Source organism: Peromyscus eremicus, chromosome 10 (genome assembly GCF_949786415.1).
Source record: "Peromyscus eremicus chromosome 10, PerEre_H2_v1, whole genome shotgun sequence".
NCBI classification, from domain to species: domain Eukaryota; kingdom Metazoa; phylum Chordata; class Mammalia; order Rodentia; family Cricetidae; genus Peromyscus; species Peromyscus eremicus.
Window position 1 is genome coordinate 82,880,742 of NC_081426.1, and position 21,016 is coordinate 82,901,757.

At 40.5% G+C, this 21,016-nt stretch overlaps 1 protein-coding gene across 3 annotated transcripts in view; it reads right to left on the bottom strand.

Annotated features, from left to right (window-relative positions):
* Positions 1 to 1,631: 1,631 nt before the first annotated feature.
* Positions 1,632 to 21,016, bottom strand: part of Cdkl2 (cyclin dependent kinase like 2) — a 28,390-nt gene continuing 9,005 nt past the window's right edge. For 2 of the 3 annotated variants that reach the window (XM_059274663.1, XM_059274662.1), the window contains exons 5-16: positions 19,393 to 19,587; positions 17,438 to 17,616; positions 16,438 to 16,550; positions 14,281 to 14,426; positions 13,817 to 13,905; positions 11,118 to 11,247; positions 8,529 to 8,827; positions 7,916 to 8,009; positions 6,060 to 6,183; positions 5,759 to 5,865; positions 3,178 to 3,264; positions 1,632 to 2,115 (exon numbers count right to left, since the gene is read on the bottom strand). In XM_059274663.1, coding sequence (XP_059130646.1) covers positions 3,199 to 3,264; positions 5,759 to 5,865; positions 6,060 to 6,183; positions 7,916 to 8,009; positions 8,529 to 8,827; positions 11,118 to 11,247; positions 13,817 to 13,905; positions 14,281 to 14,426; positions 16,438 to 16,550; positions 17,438 to 17,616; positions 19,393 to 19,587 — 1,542 coding nt within the window. In that variant the 3' untranslated portion in view covers positions 1,632 to 2,115; positions 3,178 to 3,198. The remainder of the gene's footprint in view (positions 2,116 to 3,177; positions 3,265 to 5,758; positions 5,866 to 6,059; positions 6,184 to 7,915; positions 8,010 to 8,528; positions 8,828 to 11,117; positions 11,248 to 13,816; positions 13,906 to 14,280; positions 14,427 to 16,437; positions 16,551 to 17,437; positions 17,617 to 19,392; positions 19,588 to 21,016) is intronic. The other variant, XM_059274664.1, reaches the window with a different exon arrangement.

Consider the following 21,016-nt stretch of genomic DNA (forward strand, 5'->3'; position numbering starts at 1 on the left):
ACCATCTATCGTGCTTAGACAATATTTATTAATTTTAAAACATAGGTAGGCACAGCAAGCCCATTGTCTCTCAAAAGTACTTAAAATAAGTTCACATTAGCATGTTCACATAAAGTGCATTCTTGTAAGAAAAGACTAAACACCCACAAATTGGAAAAAGTTATTTTGGTCAGTACCTACAGACTTGATTTGAACAATCTCTAGTTCTTTGGTTCCACACCAAAGTTCTAACAAAATATGATCTTCAAATATCAATAAGGACTTAAGAAATGATTTTTAATTCCTTAATTCTAAAGTTCATAATGTGTCTTAATAGACCAAAGATACCAAACTCAAGTATACAAATTATCAGGTAGCTGACAGACCCTCAGTCGTCAAGCTAATATTTCCGCAGTGGCCTTTCCGTGAAAACAGCACAGAAGTGAGCTGGGTGCCCCTCAGCTGTAAGCACAGTCTGCTTCTCATGCTGCTGTCTCTTGGGAAGAGTTCTCAATGTAACAGTAAAAGAACGGGATTCTAGTAGAAAGCCTACTTCTACTGATAGAGTGACTTTATCAGCATGTTAGTCTTACTAATCTAGGCAAACCTTTGCTTGGTCCAATGTTTAAAACACAGCTTTTAAATAAAAATAGAATTTTAATTTAACTACTACCAATAGACTTTTTGTTGGAACCTTTTATTTTTGCCTCCTCCTGACTCCTTTGAGGTCCCAAGTGTCCAAGTCTAGGATTTCATTTTTAAGTCCCCCAAGGTAATGAAGAATTCTTGTTCTTAGGCTAAGTTCTAGTCAACAGCTTTTGAGGAAAAAAAAAAAAACCCTACACAAATTCTGCCCCTGAAGAGCTATATTCTCAAATGATAAATGTGGGCATGGCTGGAAACCCAGAACCAGGACCCTGGAGTCAAACTGGTCTGATCCTCCCACCTAAAAGGTTGTGAACCTGTTCATCAGAAAGTGTATGTGGAATGCAGGTAAATGACTATGCACCTTGGTAAAAAGGCTTTTGGGTAAGCCTAAGTATTTGTGATAAAAAGGCAATAGGAATTTCTGTGGGTCCAATCCACTATCAACCTCTATCATAACCACTATCACAGACAAGACTGGAGTCCATAAGCTTCCATAAAGCCTCCTCAGTTGAGTGGCTCAATAGTAACTGGCCTAGCCAGGAGAACTAGTTGGATTAGTAGGCAGCTGTGCATGATCTCTTATTTTGTATACCTTTTTCCTCAGTGAGAAGCTCAGTTCTTAACTCCAAGTTGTACCTACAAAACTCTCCTTCACACCATTCCAATCATGTCCTTTCACACAGAACGTTAGCACCAGAATCTCTCACTACAGAGGACTATCCAATCTAAGTCATTAGAAACGAAAGGGCTGTCTGCCTGGTGTATCAGCACAGTTCTTAGATCAGAAAAGACCAGATTCCCATGACACACGGACTGGACATCAACAGTGACAGAGAACAAAGACACACATCCAACCACAAACAGTAGTCGCATACCACCTTAGTGCCTAGAAACAAGCTTCTTAAATGTGTTCTTACAGTTAAGGTAAAGGAAACTTCTCTTATAGAGCCTAGCTTTTTGTTTTCATTTTCAACTGTAAACATTTATATAGATAATACACAAAGTTCAATGCACAAAACATGACTTTTATAATGATTCTTTCCCTTTTTTTTACTCACTTTTAATCTCAGATAACTTTAAATACACAATCTAGCTAATATCAAATACACATTCATGTAACAAGAACCATATCACTATTCTTCCATGGATATATCTTGAAATAGGTTGGAAAGGTGAAGGGGTAACAGCAGGGGGGGCACTTGTTCAATCTTCCTTTGAAGTATTTGGAAGTCTGTCTTGCCTTCTTCTACAAAGCCTTTCTTAGAAAACGTAGGTAGTTGAGAAGGAAACAGTCAAGCCGCAGATCTCTTCTCAGGCATCAGCGCTCTGGTTGCAAGGAGACATCATCTCAGTGCTGGTAGCATCTAGAAGCAGGGTACACCACCAAACACTTTACACAGAATCTTCCTGGAAACTAACTTTCGTGTTGCTTACTTTCTCATGTCGAATATGTTGGTAATACTTGTGGTTATTGTGTAGCCTAAGAAACTTAAAGATTTTTTTTTTTCCGATTTTTCGAGACAGGGTTTCTCTGTGTAGCTTTGCACCTTTCCTGGGACTCACTTGGTAGCCCAGGCTGGCCTCGAACTCACAGAGATCCGCCTGGCTCTGCCTCCCGAGTGCTGGGATTAAAGGCGTGCGCCACCACCGCCCGGCGAAACTTAAAGATTTTAAAGACAATCTTTAAGATACTTAAAAATCTAAACAATCATGTGTAGCACACTGTCTTATTTTACACAAACACTGGCTGATTTTGATGTAACAGACCTAAGTTTTATAGGGCCTGCAACTTGTAGAGTTCATGTGAAATGATTGTCCACAGTTCATATGAACTGACTCAATGTACTGCATCATCCAGGTCTTTTGTTCGGCCTTGGAAGGGCTTGTGCAAAGGAAAGCTTGCAATTTAAGCTTTGTTCACTTGAAAGTAAATTTAGCTTTGACGTCATAGGTGTTCAAAATACTTCGTTCAGGTTAATTAATTAACATGACATTTTATCGCCATCACATTTTACAGAGTTAATGAGAGATCAATAAGAAATGTTGTGCTTAAGGTCACATAACAGATGTCTGAGTGGGACTGGGCCACTAAAGCGTCAGTTCTCACAAACAAGGCTACTGTTTACTATACTGTATATTCTGCTTTACTGGGACCAAAATTGCCAGGTAATCACTGAATGGATCTTGCTTTACAAGCCCACAGGACTCTGGAGACAGACATGCATTCTCCTGGAGGACTTGTCATATTGCCTCATCCAATAAAATGCAGGTTAGCTTAAGAGCAAATGGAAGCTCCATGGAAAGTGATCTCATCCCACAGACGAGGCTACCCCTGCTTTTCTAAGCGGCACACCCCTTCTTTGCCAGCAGTTCTCACGGAATCACCAGAGAACTTTTCACTCAAGTTTTTTTTTTTTTTTTTAATTTTTATTTTGCAATACAATTTAGTTCTACATATCAGCCACAGATTCCCTTGTTCTCCCCCCTCCGGCCCCCCTCACCTTCCCCCCAGCCCGCCCCCCATTTTTAAGGAGGAGGAATCAGACGTACCCTGTTCAGGTTAAGTGAGTCTCAGTGCTGATGCTCCATCCGAGGCAAATCACCCTCAGAATCCTCCGACAGGGGAGATCCTGATCCCTACAAATTAATAAGTAAGTGTTACAGGTGTCCAGTGATTGCAAAACTCCCTCTACCCAAGAATTCTGATTGCATCTTTTCAGACTCGGGGCTCAGGACTGAAGATGCTCTTGTGGAAAAGGATGAAGTAAGAGGACCCAATTCCTATATTTATACACATTTTATTTCTTTGTTTGAGACAGAGTTTCTTGTAGCCAGGGCTGGCCTCCAGCTTGCTATCTAGCCAAGAATGACCTTGACCTCTTGATCCCCCTGCTTCCAATTCCCAAGTGCTGGGATGATAGGTATGCACTGCACACCTGGGTTATGTATGTGAAATGTTAGAGCTTGGAGAGATAGCTTAGCTGTTTAGAGTACTTGTTGGATTCAATGCTCAGCACTCACATAGTAGCTCACAACATCTGTAACTCCAGTCTAGTTTCAGGGTCTCTGTCCCCTCTTCTGACTTGGCACACACATGGTACACATATATATATGCAGACAGACCATTCATATACATAAAATGAAATAAATAGATCTTTAAAAGATACTTTGGAGCTGTCAGCTGAGCACCAGAGAGGATTTTGAGTTCAAGGCCAGACTGGGCCACTCAGTCCCCAAAAGACTCACGAACAAAGAGGAGATACTTCTGATCTACCATGCCCCAGTACAACCAATCTCTCCCACTCATCCCAAAACAAAAGCAAAAATCTGTTGGAACCAAAGCAGCCATTACAACTGTTACATGAAGTAAAAGAAAATATACTTAAAACAAATGGCAGAAATTCTCAACCCAGGCACAGAGGCTGTAAGCAAATAACTAGTGAACATGTTAGGACTGAGTGAGACCGTATCTGAAGTGTTGAGAGCTAATTGTGTGTGCGAACTGGGCTGGTTAAGGTCACACAGCAGGTGATGAAGCTCTAGCAAGCATGAAAAACTGAGTTCGGTCCCAGAATCCATGTAAAAACGCTGGGCTTTGTAGCACGCGCTTAAGATCTCAGCACTGGAGAGGTGAGACACGTGGCTACCTGAGACTTGCTGGCCAGCCACAGTAGCCTAATCAGTGAGCTGCAGGTGAGTGAGAGATCATATCTCAGAAGACAAAACGCACAGACCCTGAGATGATAATACAAACACATAAATATAAAGAGGGTGGGTCAAGGAGAATAATCAATACAGTCAAGAAGTCTGGGACACATTCAAGAGGCTAAACCTGAGAACTTACGGGATAGAAGGAGCAGAGGTAAAACTGAATACAATAGACAAGACTATTTAGTCACATTATCGTGGAACTGCTGGGAGGAGTGGCTACTGCACAAGAAAGAGAGAAAGAAAGAAAGAGAGAAAGGAAGGGAAGGAGGGAGGGAGGGAGGGAGGGAGGGGGGGAGGGAGGGAGGGAGGGAGGAAGGGAGAGAAAGAAATTATCACGAAAAACTTCCCAAATTTACAGAAAGAAGTAGGCTTCTAGACACAAGAGGTATACACAACTCCAAACAGACACAACCAGAAAGGAATCGCTCCATGACACAGTACAGCGAGGGTGTCAAAACACAAGGTAAAGAGATACTCTTACAGCAACACTAGATGAATGGATAATCAACATTTGATATACATAGAAAACAGAATACTATCTAGCTTTAAAGAAAAATGAAGTTGTAAAATTTGCGAGAAAATGAATGGACTTAGAATGTGTAATATTAAACAAAACCATGAAATCTCAGAAAAAAACCCACCACATTCTCTCTCATATGCAGAATCTAGCCAGCAATATATGTGCACATGTAAACACACATTCTTGTGAGTATAACATAACACAAAGAGAGCAAGAGCCAGCCATGGTGGCGCACGCCTTTAATCCCAGCACTCGGGAGGCAGAGCCAGGCGGATCTCTGTGAGTTCAAGGCCAGCCTGGGCTACAGAGCGAGATCCAGGACAGGCAACAAAACTACACAGAGAAACCCTGTCCAAAGAAAAGAGAGAGAGAAGAGAAGAGAACAAGAAAGGCAGAAGGCTGAGTATAAGGGGACGAGGAAGGACTGAATGCAGGTGATGAACATGAGTTATGAAAGATGATAAAAGGCTAATTATTTTCCTACTTCTAATTCTAGCATGGATCTTTTGGGTTGGGTGGTAGATAAGTGCATAAAATACATTCAACACGTGAAGTGCCACAGCTTCCATTCTGAATGCTTATTCTAACTGTACAGAAGTTCATTGAGTTGTATAGTTTTTTGATCTGGTTAACTTTGGGATACGATGTTTTTGTTTGCCAGTTGTTTATAATAAAGTTTATTAAAAACAATTTTTAAAGATAGAGGCCCCTCTCAAAAACTGAAGAATGGATTCAGAAGTGTTACAATAAATGCATGTGTAACAAAGTTCCATGTGTAATGAACTTATAAACCAAAGAGATCCCATATGAAACCTGCCAAATTCCTAAGGGCAAATCCCCCCACAGCACACTAAGTCTGAGAGAGCCCCGGCCGCGTCTACAGCGGGCGCAGTTCTGTACCTGGTGGAGCGCAATGCTGGAAGCGTGCAGGTCAATGGCGGCCAGAGAGGGAATCCGAGATTCGGAGAGAGATTTGTTCTCTTTCTTTATTAGCCTGGAATTTCGAGCTAGATAAAAAGTAATCAAAAACATAAAGAATTAGGAACTATTAGTTTTCCACATGATAAGTACTTATTATCTACGAGTGAACACACTAGCCTACTTAAGTATGTAAATTAATACATTTTTAACCTTGTTAGTTTCTTTAACTTACAATTTAGCAAGATAAACCAAGGCTGGGAGTAGAAGCACACAAACATACCTATGCCTTCTAAAGCTCTCAGTTCCGGAAGATGATTATAGTTTAGTTCAGGCAATCGCACATCTGCTTTGGAGTATTCCTTCCTTTTCTTATTAGCCTGAAGGAGGTACTTTTCACTAGAGACCTAATTATCAGGATGATTAACACACACAAATTAGTTTAAGGTGAGCTAGGCTTTCATTCTCTTTCAACTACTATATTCATATACTCAAATGTGTGATTTCAAGGGCTGGGATAATAAAACTTTAAGGGCATTACCGACATAGGAAACAGTTTCACCAGCTCATCTATCAAACTCGCTAACAACTACCAAATAGATTATTCTCTAGTTTCTTCTCTCCCTTTGCCAATCTTCAGTGGAAGTCCCAGCAAGCAACAGGCAGCTGAAGATGGGCATGACATCCTGGTTCTTTACACCAGCAGGGTCAGTCTTATACCACTGCCTGGGCTTTTCAGCAAACAAATGCTGTTCTTTACCTTAATTGTGACTAGCTGGTCTTCATATATATTATCCAGCCCTCACGTTTACCGGCTCAATATAATCTTGTTACTCAGCTTTTGAGTAACTCTCCAGCGGCTCTAACAGGCTAACCATTCTTTAATTGATGGAATGGATCAGTGAGGAGAACGAAAGCACACATCACTGAGCTGGAAGTTTACTTTCCACTGCAAAGACAATATATTTCTATAACACAGAGGGCACCAGGTACATACAGTGGAAGGAAATTAGGTAAGGAGAGGGTTCAGACAGTGATGGAGGACTAAATGCCATATTAAAATGACTTCAATAGTAAACAAGGCCTCAGAATACGGTTTCTTATGGACTAGAGGACAAAAAGCATCTGTTGGATTATCTAGGAGAAGAACATTCTAAAGAAGGAGAAATAGTAAGTGTAAAAGCCCAAAGGCAGGGGTGTATCTGGCCATCACATCAAAGTAGAAAGGAAATCTACAGTGGAACAGATCGAGGAACATAACAGACAGAGACGGGACACAGGATTAGGGAACTGACTCACGCAAGGACTTATTATACCTAGAAGGACTCTGACCTTTACACAGAGGACAGAAGCCAACTGAGAGTTTTAATCAGAACAAAAGCTGAACTACTTGGCATGGTCTTGGACCAGCATTCTGGAGGCTTTGCTGAGAGCATGATGCTCCTTCCCATGCTACCTCGGAACCACATACATGATTCTCACATTAAAATCTGCCATCATGGTTGGTTGGTTGATTGGTTGGTTGGTTGGTTTGGTTTTTCAAAACAGGCTTTTTTTGTGTAGCCCTGGCCGTCCTGGAACTAGCTCTGTAGACCAGGGTAGCCTCGAACTCACAGAGATACGCCTGCCTCTGTGAGTGCAGGGATTAAAGGTGTGCTTCACCACCACCCGACCTGCCATCATGTTTTTACCTTGATGATCTACTAGACCCTAAACTCCACAAAGATTGAATCAATTCAGTGCTAGTGTCTTATATACAATAGAACGATCAAAAATGTTTCTGAAGTGATGACACAAAATACTTTCACTAAAAATCTAGTAAAATAATAAGACAAAGTATCTTCTTTTTGCTCTTTAAAAAGAACTCAACTGCAAGCATTAGGTTAAAAAAATTTATTTATGTTGCCGAAAAGAAATGAGATGGCATCTTAAGAGAATCTTTCATTCAGACTTGGAAAATTTATTTAAACATTCAGAATTTCAAATTATGGCTATGACAAGTTAGGATGGTATTGTATGTTCAGATTTTACTCTATGTCTCCAAATAAAACTCTTAATTCTTCACTCTCATGCTTAAGACCAATGCAGGTCTAGAAGTGATGAGTGGTTGATCTTTTGCTGCTGAGAACTGTTACTTACGGATGTGGTCACATTCATATTATAAATTCCCGACGGAGAAGGTTGATTTGGTTTAACAAATGGATTACAGTATTTCTTAGTTTTCTCATCCACTCTGTAACAAATGCTTTAAGTTAGAATCATCAATAATTATTTTTTCGAACACAAAATCAATGACATCATGCTAAAAGACACACAGAACTTAGTGTCTATCCGCAAGCACACAACACACAGAAATCTGATGAGCCACCTGACCTCTTATGACATCACTCAGGCTTCCCACAGCTGCCCCTTTCAGGAAAATGCCCAAAGGAGTGTCTGTGTGCCACTAAATGCTCACCACCAGTCCACGCAGCAGCAGGCACTCAAAACTAATTAGTCCTCTCATTAATGAAGTCTCTCACATTATTAAACAGCTATAGATTCTCTTTATCACAAACAACAGTAAAATCTGACTGTCTTAGGGCTCAGGTGAACTCTTTCCTTTTTTAGTAGATTCTAACAATTTTTGTCACAAGGTCATCGTATTTAAGCAGCTGTTTTAGAAGTCGAAATTGCATCAAGAATTCTGACAGTAAAACAAGGTGAACAAATTAACAAGCATTTTTTTTTTGGTCTCATTTCCTATTCATACCTGTAACTCTGAACTCCAGGAATCGTCCCCATTCCAGCACTAATACCAGGAGCCACTGCAGAAAGATTGTGCGTGAGCGGAGGAATCGCCATGCCTGGATTTCTTGGGTGATCAATGTTGACATTGCTGCAGTCTCTGAGGCTTGTGGAAGGCAAGCCTTTGATGTGGCTTGTCCCGTTGTCATGGACACAGCTGGCATTTGAAGCTCTGCTTCCTTTTTCAGCTTTCTCACCATCAATTTTGGACCCTTTTATTTTAAGCACTTTAGAATCCTTAATTTTGGGATCAGCATTTGTATCCTGACCATTAATAAAGACGTTAAAAAGTTAATGATCTGACAAGAAACTTCACATCCTTATTCTACCTATGGAATTAAAATTAAATCAAGGTTCTTATTCAAATAGTTATTGTGAAAACACAAGAAGAATGTATGTGATGCATACCAACTTGATAGATGATAAATGGGTAGGTAGAGAGAGAGAGAGATGATGGATAGATGGTTGATAGAGCATGGCTAGATAGATCGATGGTAGACAGACAGACAGACAGATAGGTCTGTGGGTATACACTTCAGTAGGGAGGAAAACATGGAAGAGGAACAGAGATTTCTGCTCTTGCTCTTACATATTCGGAGTCAGCAAACATAAAATTAAAAACTCTTCTTTTGTTTCACTTGATAGCAATAGAAATGCTCAAGAACAGACCCTGAGTGACTTAGCAGGAAAACTAAACTTCTATTTTTTTGTTTTTCAAGACAAGGTTTCTCTGTCCTGGACCTGGCTTTGTAAACCAGGCTGGCCCCAAACTCACAAAAATCCACCTGCCTCTGCCTCTCAAGTGCTGGGATTAAAAGCGTGAGCCACCACCGCCCAGTCTGAAAAGTAAACTTTTAACTAAATGTCATAATCACAAATTTAAAATGTTATAAAAATTCTGAAAGTAATATTTTCACTTTCTATTATTAAGGAAGGACAGCAGACTGAGTTGGTGGTGTCTGTCCCTGGGTGTGCACAGCTGTGCTCCCCAATGCTGTACGCACACAGACAGAGGTGCTCAGTGTTCTCGGACACATGGGTAGAACTGAAATTCTCTGAAGAAGCTGCACCCACACTAGAGATTTTGCAGACTGACTTTGGATGAGAAACTGTGACTGTGGAGAGACAGACGTAGGTCTAAAGACAAAATTACCTTGGATTATCTTAGTCCCTTTAATAGCCACTCTGTATCTGACCCAGCTTCCTCCAGACTACCAGGTGAACTCTTGGATTGTATTCTAAGCATAAAGGATCTCTAGCCTCTACCAATCCAAAAGCTAAAGGTTGTAAAATAACACCTGAAAAGCACAGAAAGACCTCGTGCTCTGCTGTAGCCCACCTACCTAACATCTACCAGCGTGTTTGGTAACCGCTGTTCTGTGGCTGTGAAGTTCTCATAGCAAAACATGTCATTCAGGGTAATTAAAATCCATGTTCCTAGGGCATGGTTACTTGCTGTGGGATGTTCTGTATGGCAAATGTGTTGCTAATTAGTCAATAAATAAAACACTGATTGGCCATTGGCTAGGCAGGAAGTGTAGGCGGGACAAGGAGGAGAATAAAGCTGGGAAGTGGAAGGCTGAGTCAGAGAGACACTGCCAGCCGCCATGATGAGAAACAGCATGTGAAGATACCTGTAAGCCACGAGCCGTGTGGCAAGGTATAAATTTATAGAAATGGATTAATTTAAGCTGTAAGAACAGTTAGCAAGAAGCCTGCCACTGCCATACAGTTTGCAACCAATATAAGTCTCTGTGTTTACTTGGTCGGGTTTGAGCGGCTGTGGGACTGGCAGGTGAGAGAGATTTGTCCTGACTGTGGGCCAGGCAGGAAAGCTCTAGTTACAGTTACTCATCCATGGCCCAGAACATGCCATTTTCTTATGTCCTACAAGTCATTATTTTTTGTAAGTTGGCTTTCTAAGCAGCATTATTGCACTTTCTAGTACCCGTTGAGCATTTAAAATATAATCTATTAAGGTGTTTTTTTTTTTTTGGTTTTTCGAGACAGGGTTTCTCTGTGTAGCTTTGCGCCTTTCCTGGAACTCACTTGGTAGCCCAGGCTGGCCTCAAACTCACAGAGATCCTCCTGGCTCTGCTTCCCGAGTGCTGGGATTAAAGGCATGTGCCACCACCGCCCGGCTGGTGTTTTTTTTTTTTTTTAAGGTGGTGTCTATAGGAAAGAAATTATCTTCTTGTTTGTTTGGCTTCTTGTACCCAGGTTGAAAGTTAACAATTTTTCCAGTATTTTAACGCTTGAAAATCTTCATTACTAGACTGGAGTACTGGCTTAACAGTTAAGAGCACTTGTTGCTCTACAGAAGACAAGGGTTTGATTCTCAGGACCCCCGTGGTGGCTGAAACCATTTGAAATTCCAGGTCCAGAGGATCCAATGCCCTCTTCTAACCTTAACAGGTACCAAGCCTGAATGTGGTTCACACATACATAGGCTAAATACTCACACATAAAATAAAATGAATAAATCTAATTTTTTATAAAATTAAATCTTCATTATTTTCCTCCATACATTGAAACCTTAAAGCAGAACATTTACCTGTACCACAAGTGTTTTTCTTTCTTCACCTAAGGCATCATCTTTTTCTTTCTTTCTGTTTTGAGATTTTTTTGGTAAAGAATTATTCCTGGCATCTTTCTCTATTTTTAACTGCAATTCTTGAGAAAACCTATATAAAAGTACATGTCTCGATTAAAATAAAATTATACAAAAAAGATAAACCTAGAAAAAATAATCAAGATAATCATTTAAGACTCAGTATTAAACTAATTCATTTTACTTTATTTATAATGAGAAAAATCACATTCCATATGAACAGTTCCTAAAAGCCTGGAGTGTGGGAGAGACTTAGCGTGAGAATGTCTGAGCTGCCCTGTAAACACTGGTCCTGGTGGGGTAAAACAGGAGTGGATGGGGCTGGTGGCACCCACCAAGAACTGAGACACCCTCACCAAGCCATGCCAGCAGCCATTGTGCTCCTACCAGCCAGAGTCAGAGTGTGTGTGTGTGGGGGGGGGAGCCCCATCTCTCTTCAGACTCTGGGTGGTAAGAAGAGAAGCTCCGTGGTCTGTAGTGGCCGTCTTAGGAGAAACACTTGGATGAACGGCTGTAAGTCAAGTGCAAGTCAAGCCACGCAAGTTTTTCATGAAATATTGGCACTTGAAAGACTAACTGAAAAGCCATGCTTATTCAGATGGGTGTGTAGCAGACATTCCGCTTTGAAAATGAACAAGGTGAGCTAATCATTGCAAGGAAAGCAACTGATAATACTTCTGTAAACAATGAAATTCAAACTTTCATGCAAAAATTACAATTCTATTAACTTGGGATCTTAGAGATCTTCCCATAGTTCAAAAGTTTTCTGATAAAATGGAGTATAATTTTTGATATTATATAATGACATACCAACATTTTTAAGGTTCACATAATTCAACATTACCAATTGCTTCAAATGATTAAAGTATGTCATAAAAGCAATCACAGATAAAATATCAATTCAGAAGATCAGACAAAAATGAATTTTAATGCAACAGAGAAAGCAAAGTTCACTGACATGGTTTAAACTTCACAATGCAACCAGTCTTTTAGAAACCACCTCAGAGGACTGGGGAGATGGCTGGACAGCTAACACAGTTGAGAGTGCTCGCTGCTTTTCCGGAACCCACACGCATTCCCAGCACCCACGTCAGGTAGCTAACAACTAACTGCCTATAACTTCAGCTCCACGGCATCCAACACAATCTTCCAGCCTCTGTGGGCACACACATGTGACAAAGACAGACAGACAGACACACACACACACACACAAATAAACAAAGTAAATTTCAAATAAAGGAACCACTACAGCTGAACTGGGCATGGAGTCAGACACCTGTTAATTCCAGGAGCAATTTACTTAGGAGGCCAAGGCAGGAGAATACTGACTTTAGGGCTAGCCTGGGCTACAAAGTGAGTTTCAGATCAGCCAGAAGTAAAGTGTAAGACCCTGCCTCGAATAATTAAAAAGAGAAGAAGAGGAGGAGGAGGAGGAGGAGGAGGAGGAGGAGGAGGAGGAGGAGAAAAGGAAAGGAAACAAGGAAGCTAAGGAGGAAAGGGGGAAGAAAAGAAAGAAGAACCTACCAATGTCAGTTTTTGATATAATATTAAAGTTTGACATAGAATCAAAGAACACTAAATTACCTCAAAAGACTATTAAAATACTCTTCCACTTTTCTAGATATACATTTGTCTCTTTCAACTAAAATAACATATCACAGTGTTCACAAATGAATATAGAAGCAAATGTAAGAATCCAGATATCTTGTACTAACCTGGATTTTTAAAGAGATTTGCAAAATGATAAAGCTTAAACTCAGCAGTTAAGAATGCATACCAAACCGGGCGGTGGTGGTCCTCTAATCCCAGCACTCAGGAGGCAGAGACAGGTGGATGTCTGTGAGTTTGAGGCCAGCCTGATCTACAGAGCTAGTTCCAGGACAGCTAGAGCTGTTACACAGAGAAACCCTGTCTCGAAACAACAACAACAAAAAGAATTCATACTGTTCTTGCAGAGGACCTGAGTTTGGTTCCCAGAACCCATGTCAGAAACCATACCTGTAACTCCAGTTCCAGGGATCTGCTGCCCTCTTCTGGCCCCCAAGAGTCCCTTCATTCATGTGCACATACACAAATTCAGATGCACATGCAAACACACAATTAAAATATATATTTATGCTATCTATATTTGTGCTGCATACAGATATACAGCACTGTCACAGCCACCCCTCTCCTGTTTCCTGTTCAGTCAGCAAAGCTAATGCTAACATCTGGAGCAGCACTGGGAGCCATGCCAGCAGCATTGACATCTACAAGCCTGGCACCTTAAGGACTCAGCACATCAGCACATTGGCAGGATTGCCAGCATCACCGGACCTGCTGTGGCATGAGTCTGGTAGCAACAGGAGATGGTAACTGTACAGATGCAGCAACATGGGAATTAGAGACCTGAATGGTTGATGTCATCACAGAAGACAGAAAAAGAAACACCAAAAGAGACTATTTCATGAAAACCAGCAGCTCCAGTTTAATAAACACAGGAAGCCACCCCTAGGAATTATGTTACTGCTAAGGGGGAGTGGAGCAGGACACAGGTAGCTGACATCCTGCAAAGGTGAGGGTAACAAATAAGACCCTGTGACTTTCCTTCGACCCTGGTCACTACAGCCCACAGAGCACAGGCCGGCACTACGGTACTATACCTCTCAGCAAATCCATCCATTTGAAAGAAATCATGATGGAGAAGGTCAGCACAGAAGGGCCTTTTGTCTGGGTCAATATGCAAGCATTTCTGAAAAATCAAGAACATGTACAAGTCGTCTTCAAGAACACTTGTCTACATTTAGATTTCTTCTTTCTAGCCAATGAACAGAATAAAGCACAAATCACAGTAGTGACCATCGGTGGTTCTTATGTCTCAAAGAGACCCAGCATTTAGTGTCTGTAGCTGTAAATAAATGCACAAATTCCTAAGAGCAGTCTTTCCAAGGAACAGATTTAAAGTCATCTGAGGAAACTGTTGACCTAAAAGATCGAGTAGGGATGGGGGTTAGGAGGCAGAGAGGGAGGAAGGGAAAGAGAGAGAGACAGAGAGAGAGGCACATACATGAACCAAGTCTCCATACTATACGAATTTCCTATCACAAAGGAGGAAAAGTACAATTACCTTTGCTAAATTTATCACAACTTCAGGGAGCTTGGGATAGCGGCTCTCCAGGGGTTCTGTTTCTGTGTCTTTGATCTCAGGCAATCTTACTCCAGCAAACACAGGGTTTTTATAAAACAGCTCCTGGTGTCTTGGAATTAAATTCCCTGGGGAAAAACCCAGCATCCATCTTCGTCAGTACAGTCGACAGAAATGGTGAAGGGAGGGTGGTGTGGGGAAACAGTGAAAACAGCTCGTGGACAGTGGGGCTCTCTCAGCACGTGAGATCACCTTAAGACAGGCCTGTTCCTGCAAAGGCACTTGGCAGTCTTACAGTGGTCTGGACATGGGACAGCTCAAGAAAATGAACACTGCTTTTGTAACAGACTCATCTAGAAAATTTATTTATTTTTATTTAATGTGTACTGGTGTTGTGCCTGTATATACTCTGTGTGAGGATGTCAGATCCCCTGGAACTGGAGTTACAGACAGTTGTGAGCTGCCATGTGGGTGCTGGGAATTGAACCCGAGTCCTCTGAGGAGCTGCCAGTGCTCTTAAGCTGGGCCACCTCTCCAGCCCCTCATCTAGAAGCGGAACACTGTGAATACACGGGAAGGACAGGCAGAGGTCATTTTGTGCAGCTCTGGATGAGGCACTGCTGCTTCTGTCTAGCAGTATAATGTGTCCTGTGCCCCAAACAGGGAAGACAGAGTCACACTGTCCAACTTAGCTATCAGTTCCTCCCTAAGAGAAGTCAATGTTTATTCAACAGACTATGTACCTCTATCGAAATTCAAGTTTCAGCATTTCAACCTTTTTCTCAACTTTGATACTTACTAGATCATGAGCTCTATAATTGAAAAAGTTAAATTTTATAAACTTCTTATTATACTAATATACTGTAAATACTATGTAAATACAATATTGAGGAAATAGTGAAAAGAATAATGTACATATTCAGTACAGAGGCAACCCCTCTATTCTCCCTCGCTCCTTCAGGGATACAGCAGTAATATGGAAGTTCTACTGTAAGAAATAATGCAATATTTAATAAACTCCTAATCTCAGAACTTAAAACCAAATAATTAAATTACCCCAAGTATCTTCCGATTATTTCCATTTTAAAATCTAGAATTTGAATATAAATTTTATATTCCAACAAATGTAAGGTTCAGAGTCTAGCTTTGGAATTTCATCCAAAACACTAAGAATGAAAGACAAAATCTGGGGAAGCTAGACATGGTGATGCACATCTGTAGTCACAGGCATGGTGATACACATCTGTAGTCACAGGCATGGTGATGCACATCTGTAGTCATAGCCTTGGGAGACTGAGGCCATAAAGACTGAGAGGCTTAGGCAGAAGGATGGAGAGTTTGGGGCTACCCTGGGCTACACAGTGAGACCCTTGTCTCAGAAAATAAAAGACAAAAATAAAATTCAAATGCAAGGCAACATTAAGCTATCTCGTAAGTCTTTGTGTCTCTCATCTTATCCTAGAGATGAAGACAAGGATAGCTGGATTTCACCAAATGCTCACTGACTCAATGGATAAAAAGTGATGGTTACTTCTTCTCTGTCGAGGGAGGCTGGAGGTGAGTGTGATTCAGAACCAGGCTCCGTATAGTAACATTTCTGAGTTATTCTGAATTCTCACTACACTGCCTTTTTGTGATTTTTGCAGTATTTTAAAATCAGCAGTGACTGTGAGCAACATCAAGGTAGTTGGTTGTATACTAATATATTCTTTGTTAAGATCATTTTTAAATTTTCCTGCCTATTAGATTTATGAGTCTACTTATCTTCAGCAGCCACTTCCTTTTCTCTTACACTGATCAGCCTTGCTAGAGACTCAGAGTGTCTGTGCACTCACATGCACATATGCACGCGCATACATGCATTTGTGTGTTTATCTGTGTGCATGTATGTCCATGTGTGCACGTGTGTGTGTTCAGTGTGTGTGTGTGTATGTATGTGTGCACGTGTGTGTGTGTGTGCATGTGTGTGTATGTATGTGTGCGTGTGTGTGTGTGTGTGTGTGTGTGTGCATGTGTGTGTTTCCTATTTGTTTCACCTAACGTCTAAGTATCATCTTTAATATCTGAACACGTTAAATAACAATAAAAACACACACAGGGAAAAAATGTAAAATTTAAGTCACAGATGTATACTCTTACCTAAACATGTCATAATATGATGTAGCTGATCAATATCAGACTCTCCTGGAAACAGGGGTTGCCCCATGAGCATTTCAATGACCAGACAACCAATGGCCCAGACATCAACAGCCCTGGAAAAAAGGTGAGGTGATGTAAGACGTGGTATTCTGATGCCTTCCTGTGCCTGCATCTTCTTGACACTTCACAGGTTCGTATTCTTGGCACTGAGAGGCACAGCAGTAAATCTTGTCACTTAGAGTTACTTCTCTGTAAGAATTCTAACCCTCTATTTTAATAAGTGAGATATCCAGAAACTTCAACCATCTGACATTAAAGGAGAAAATAAGACTCTCTGGCCACCACTGAGAACCTATTCACCCTCCATTTCTACATCACTCACTCTAACAAGGTTATCAGTGTAGTCTTTAGTACACTAAAAAATAAATAAGAACTTCTCTAATCAATATTAACTTCTTTACAAATGATAACTATTTTTAACTTTTAATTAAATTATGTGTATGTGTGTGGGGGTGTGTAAACATAAGTGCAGGTGCCCAAGGAGGCTAGAGGCATCAGAGCCTTTGGAGTTGGAGTTGCAGGCAGTTATGAGCTGCCCGGTGTGGGTGCTGGGAACTCAGGTGCCCTCTGTACTCTCTTAACCTTTGGGCCATCTCTGCAGACACTAAAAATATACTTCTTTCTGACCATTAAAATTACTCAGTTTTCCCTTTAAAATAAGTATATCTACCCCAAGTTGTATCACAAGCTTTTTGTTCTGACATCCTGCAGAATAAAACCAGGATCTCACTGCAGCAGGCAAGGACTCCATCACTGAGCCACCCAGCCCTCAAAGGAATTTTTAAAAAAGAATTTCCAAAGAGAAAGCACTAGGGATTGTTACAAACCACTCACTAAACGCTGAACCCAGGCCTCCCTTTCAGTGCTTAGTAGATCATTTATTACAAACACATCCCACTTTCCAAAAGGCAGGCTCTGCACCCTCCTTCCTGACTCTTACTTGCCATACTTGACGTCACCAACCAACAGTTCTGGAGCTCGGTACCATCGGGTGGCCACGTAGTCAGTGTAAACCTCCCCAGGAGCTGCCAATGTCCGTGCAAATCCAAAGTCACATAATTTTACAACACCAGACTGAGACACCAATATATTCTCGGGCTTTATATCTCTGTGTATGATCTATGACAAAAAAACCCACAGAACATAAAGTATGTTAAACAAATTAATTTTAGGGGATGCCTGCAACACATAGAAAGTTATTCCAGGGCTTAAAGCCCTGGGACCTAGTGGGACAAAAGAGAACATCTATGTTTCAAGTGTTAGTTAAACTAGCAAAGACATTAAGTAAAATATAGATCGTTAACCAACAACTTTCAGTCAATTACTACTGTCAAGACCAAGAAATAAACCTGTTGTTGAAGACTAGGGATAGTCAAAGAAGTTTGTTATGGAAGAGATAAGCTTTATGATAGCTTCTTAATACAGTACTATGTTAGCAAACACTTGACCAGGCATGTGTCAGGCACTACATGAAGCTTTACATAATTTTACCACACAATAGCCCTGAGACAGGTGCTAGGATGGTTTCTGCTTACAAGGGGCTGGGAATGGGCAGTCGAGGTATGGACGTTTGAGGAGAAGGTGGGGTCTGGAAACATAACCTAGGAGAATTTGAGTGTGGACTAGGAAAAAACAGTGTGACTGTCAGGAAATGCTAATACTTTGATGTAACTCATCACAAATTAGAGTGAGGTCAGTTCTCTCATCAAAAATGAACATTTCTCTTTCACAACTGGTTTGTCATCAGAATACCACTAATTCCAAGACAAAATGGAAAAGGAAAAGACTCATAGCAACATCGTCATTACTGGACACTGACGGAAGCTTTGGTTGAATCCCGCCACCAACTCGTCCAACTGACTATTCTTTGCCCCTCCAGGATGCCTATCAACTTGGTGGTGTTGTTACTACCTCTGTGGGCCAAGTGAAGACTGGTGTCCTCAAACCTGGCAGGGCGGCTCCCTTTGCTTCAGTCAATGTCACAGCAGAAGCACTGTCTGCCGAAATGCACCACGGAGCTCTGAGTGCAGCTCTTCTAGGAACAGTGTGGGCTTCAATGTTAAGAGTGTGTTTGTCAACAGTCAGACTCGGCAACGTGCTGGTGACAGCAAACACGACCCCCCAGTGGGAACAGCTGGCTTCACTGCGCAGGCGCTTATCCCGGACCACCGGGCCAGGTCAGTGCTGTGCCCCTGTCCTGCACTGTCACACAGCTCAAAAGCTTGTGAGCTTGCACGGCTTCAAAAAAAGAGTGATCACCGTTCTGGTAGGAAGCTGGAAGATGGCCCCAAATTCTAGAGATGCCTAAGAAGAGGAGCATGTTTTATGGACCATTTTGTGTTTGTGTGTGTGTTGAGTGTGCACACATATGACAGTTTTAATTTATTAGTTTTCAAAATCAGTACTTTTTAAGGGAAACAACTTGACCAGAAACCTGTCACAGAGTTTTGAGACCCATGAAAAAAGTTTAATGAGAAAAAAAAATTTGCATGGATACAGATATGTGCACACACAATTAACTGGTGTACAAAAGTATACTGATGTCTGTAGCTTACTTTAAAATATGTGTTAGAGATTAATAAATTAACAGATGAACAAAGATTATAAAATTAGTGCACAGACTATAAATAACTATTAAGTAACTATAGCAAACTATTAAATGCATAATATAGCTAGGAAGAATAGGGTGTTTATTGTGTACCCTTTCAACTTTTCAGTAGGGCCTATGATTTTTTTTGGAAATACAATTTTTTTAGAAAAATTTCAATATCAGAGTAATACAGTTCATTTCAATTATGTTACTTGTTCAAACTCAAAACAAGTATCTCATTAAACTAAGTCACTAGTATCTAGATAGTGAAGATTGGCAAAATAGGCATCATACCTAATACTTACATTGTGACTATGGCAAAATCCAATTCCATTAATAATCTGAAACAAATACTTTTGAACTAATTGATAGTCTAGTCCATTTGGAAATAGTTTCAAGTCATCAAGAACCGTGTGGTCAACAAATTCAAAGACGAGGTACCAACGTTTTTTTTTCTTACATACTTCCAACAGATTCACCAAATTTTCATGCCTCAGTTGCTGTTATAAAAAATGCAAAATAATTTTAGAAGGTGAAGTTATGAGCAATTAGCTACTATTTAAAAGATGCCCAGTGTAAGAAAAATATATAAATAAAATGCATAAACATTGCATATTGTAAAAGTTGTTCAAGTTCTAAAATAACAAAGAGCATAGTGTTCCTTCTCTCAGAAAACACAATAAAGCCAACGAGGAAAAGAAACATTAAAAAGCATCCCTAGAACTGAATGCACCAAAGACTAGCAATGGAAGGGAGACATCACACAGAAATACTTGCTGGAAAGATTCTATCAAACAAAATAAAACATGTCATTAGGAAAAAAGTCAGAAATTACAAATTTAAAGAAATTAAGGTTAACAGAATTCAATTCTATACTCAGCCCTATGATACAAAGAAATGATTATGAACCATGGTGGATTTCTGTTACCCTCACAAAATCCCATCCTCTCACCTAAATGAACCTCTTATTATTAGATGCTCCAAAAGTACCATATTGTCAAAAATTAAAACCATTCAAAGGGCTGAGGGCACAGCTCAGTAACTGGTAACTCGCCTCATATAAGGAGGTCCTGAGTTCATCTCTAACATGAAGGAAGAAGGAAGGGGCAGGAACTATTCCAAGATCTGTTCAACAATGCTATATGAAAAGAGTAAGATAAATGGCAGACTGACACTCATCAAATATAAATCACTAGAATATGTGATCCAGTAATATGACAGCCATTCAAATTGTATTTAAGTTAAAAAAAAAGGACATTTAAAAATGAGCAACTTGCCGGGCGGTGGTGGCGCACGCCTTTAATCCCAGCACTTGGGAGGCAGAGCCAGGCGGATCTCTGTGAGTTCGAGGCCAGCCTGGGCTACCAAGTGAGTTCCAGGAGAGGCGCAAAACTACACAGAGAAACCCTGTCTCGAAAAACCAAAAAAAAAAAAAAAAAAAAAAAAAAAATGAGCAACTTATCAATTTCACATAGGAACAAACCTTATACAAATATGGGCATCATGGCTATGAAACAGAAAGTATACATTTTATTTTATTTTTATTTTTTGAAACAGTGTCTCTATTACATAGGTGTGGCTATCTTGGGACTCAATACACAGACTAGGCTGGCTTCAAACTCGGAGAGATCCATCTGCCTCTGCCTCCAGAGTGGTGGGATTAAAGGCGTGCACCACCACACCTGGTTATAAATCTTTATTTTTAAAAGTGCAGTAAGACAGACAGCTAACTCTTCACGGGAACATTGAGACAGCCGAACAGTGGAATTAAATTTTGAACATGATGTAATTAACTCAAAGAATTCTGTTCTCTGTGGATATAGAAAATGAACAGTATTTCTTGCTAGCATATCTGCATTAAGGAAAATAAAGGATTTAGTTCTTTGCTTTCTTTCTTTTTTTTTAGGCAGAGCCTTTATCCTCTTGAAT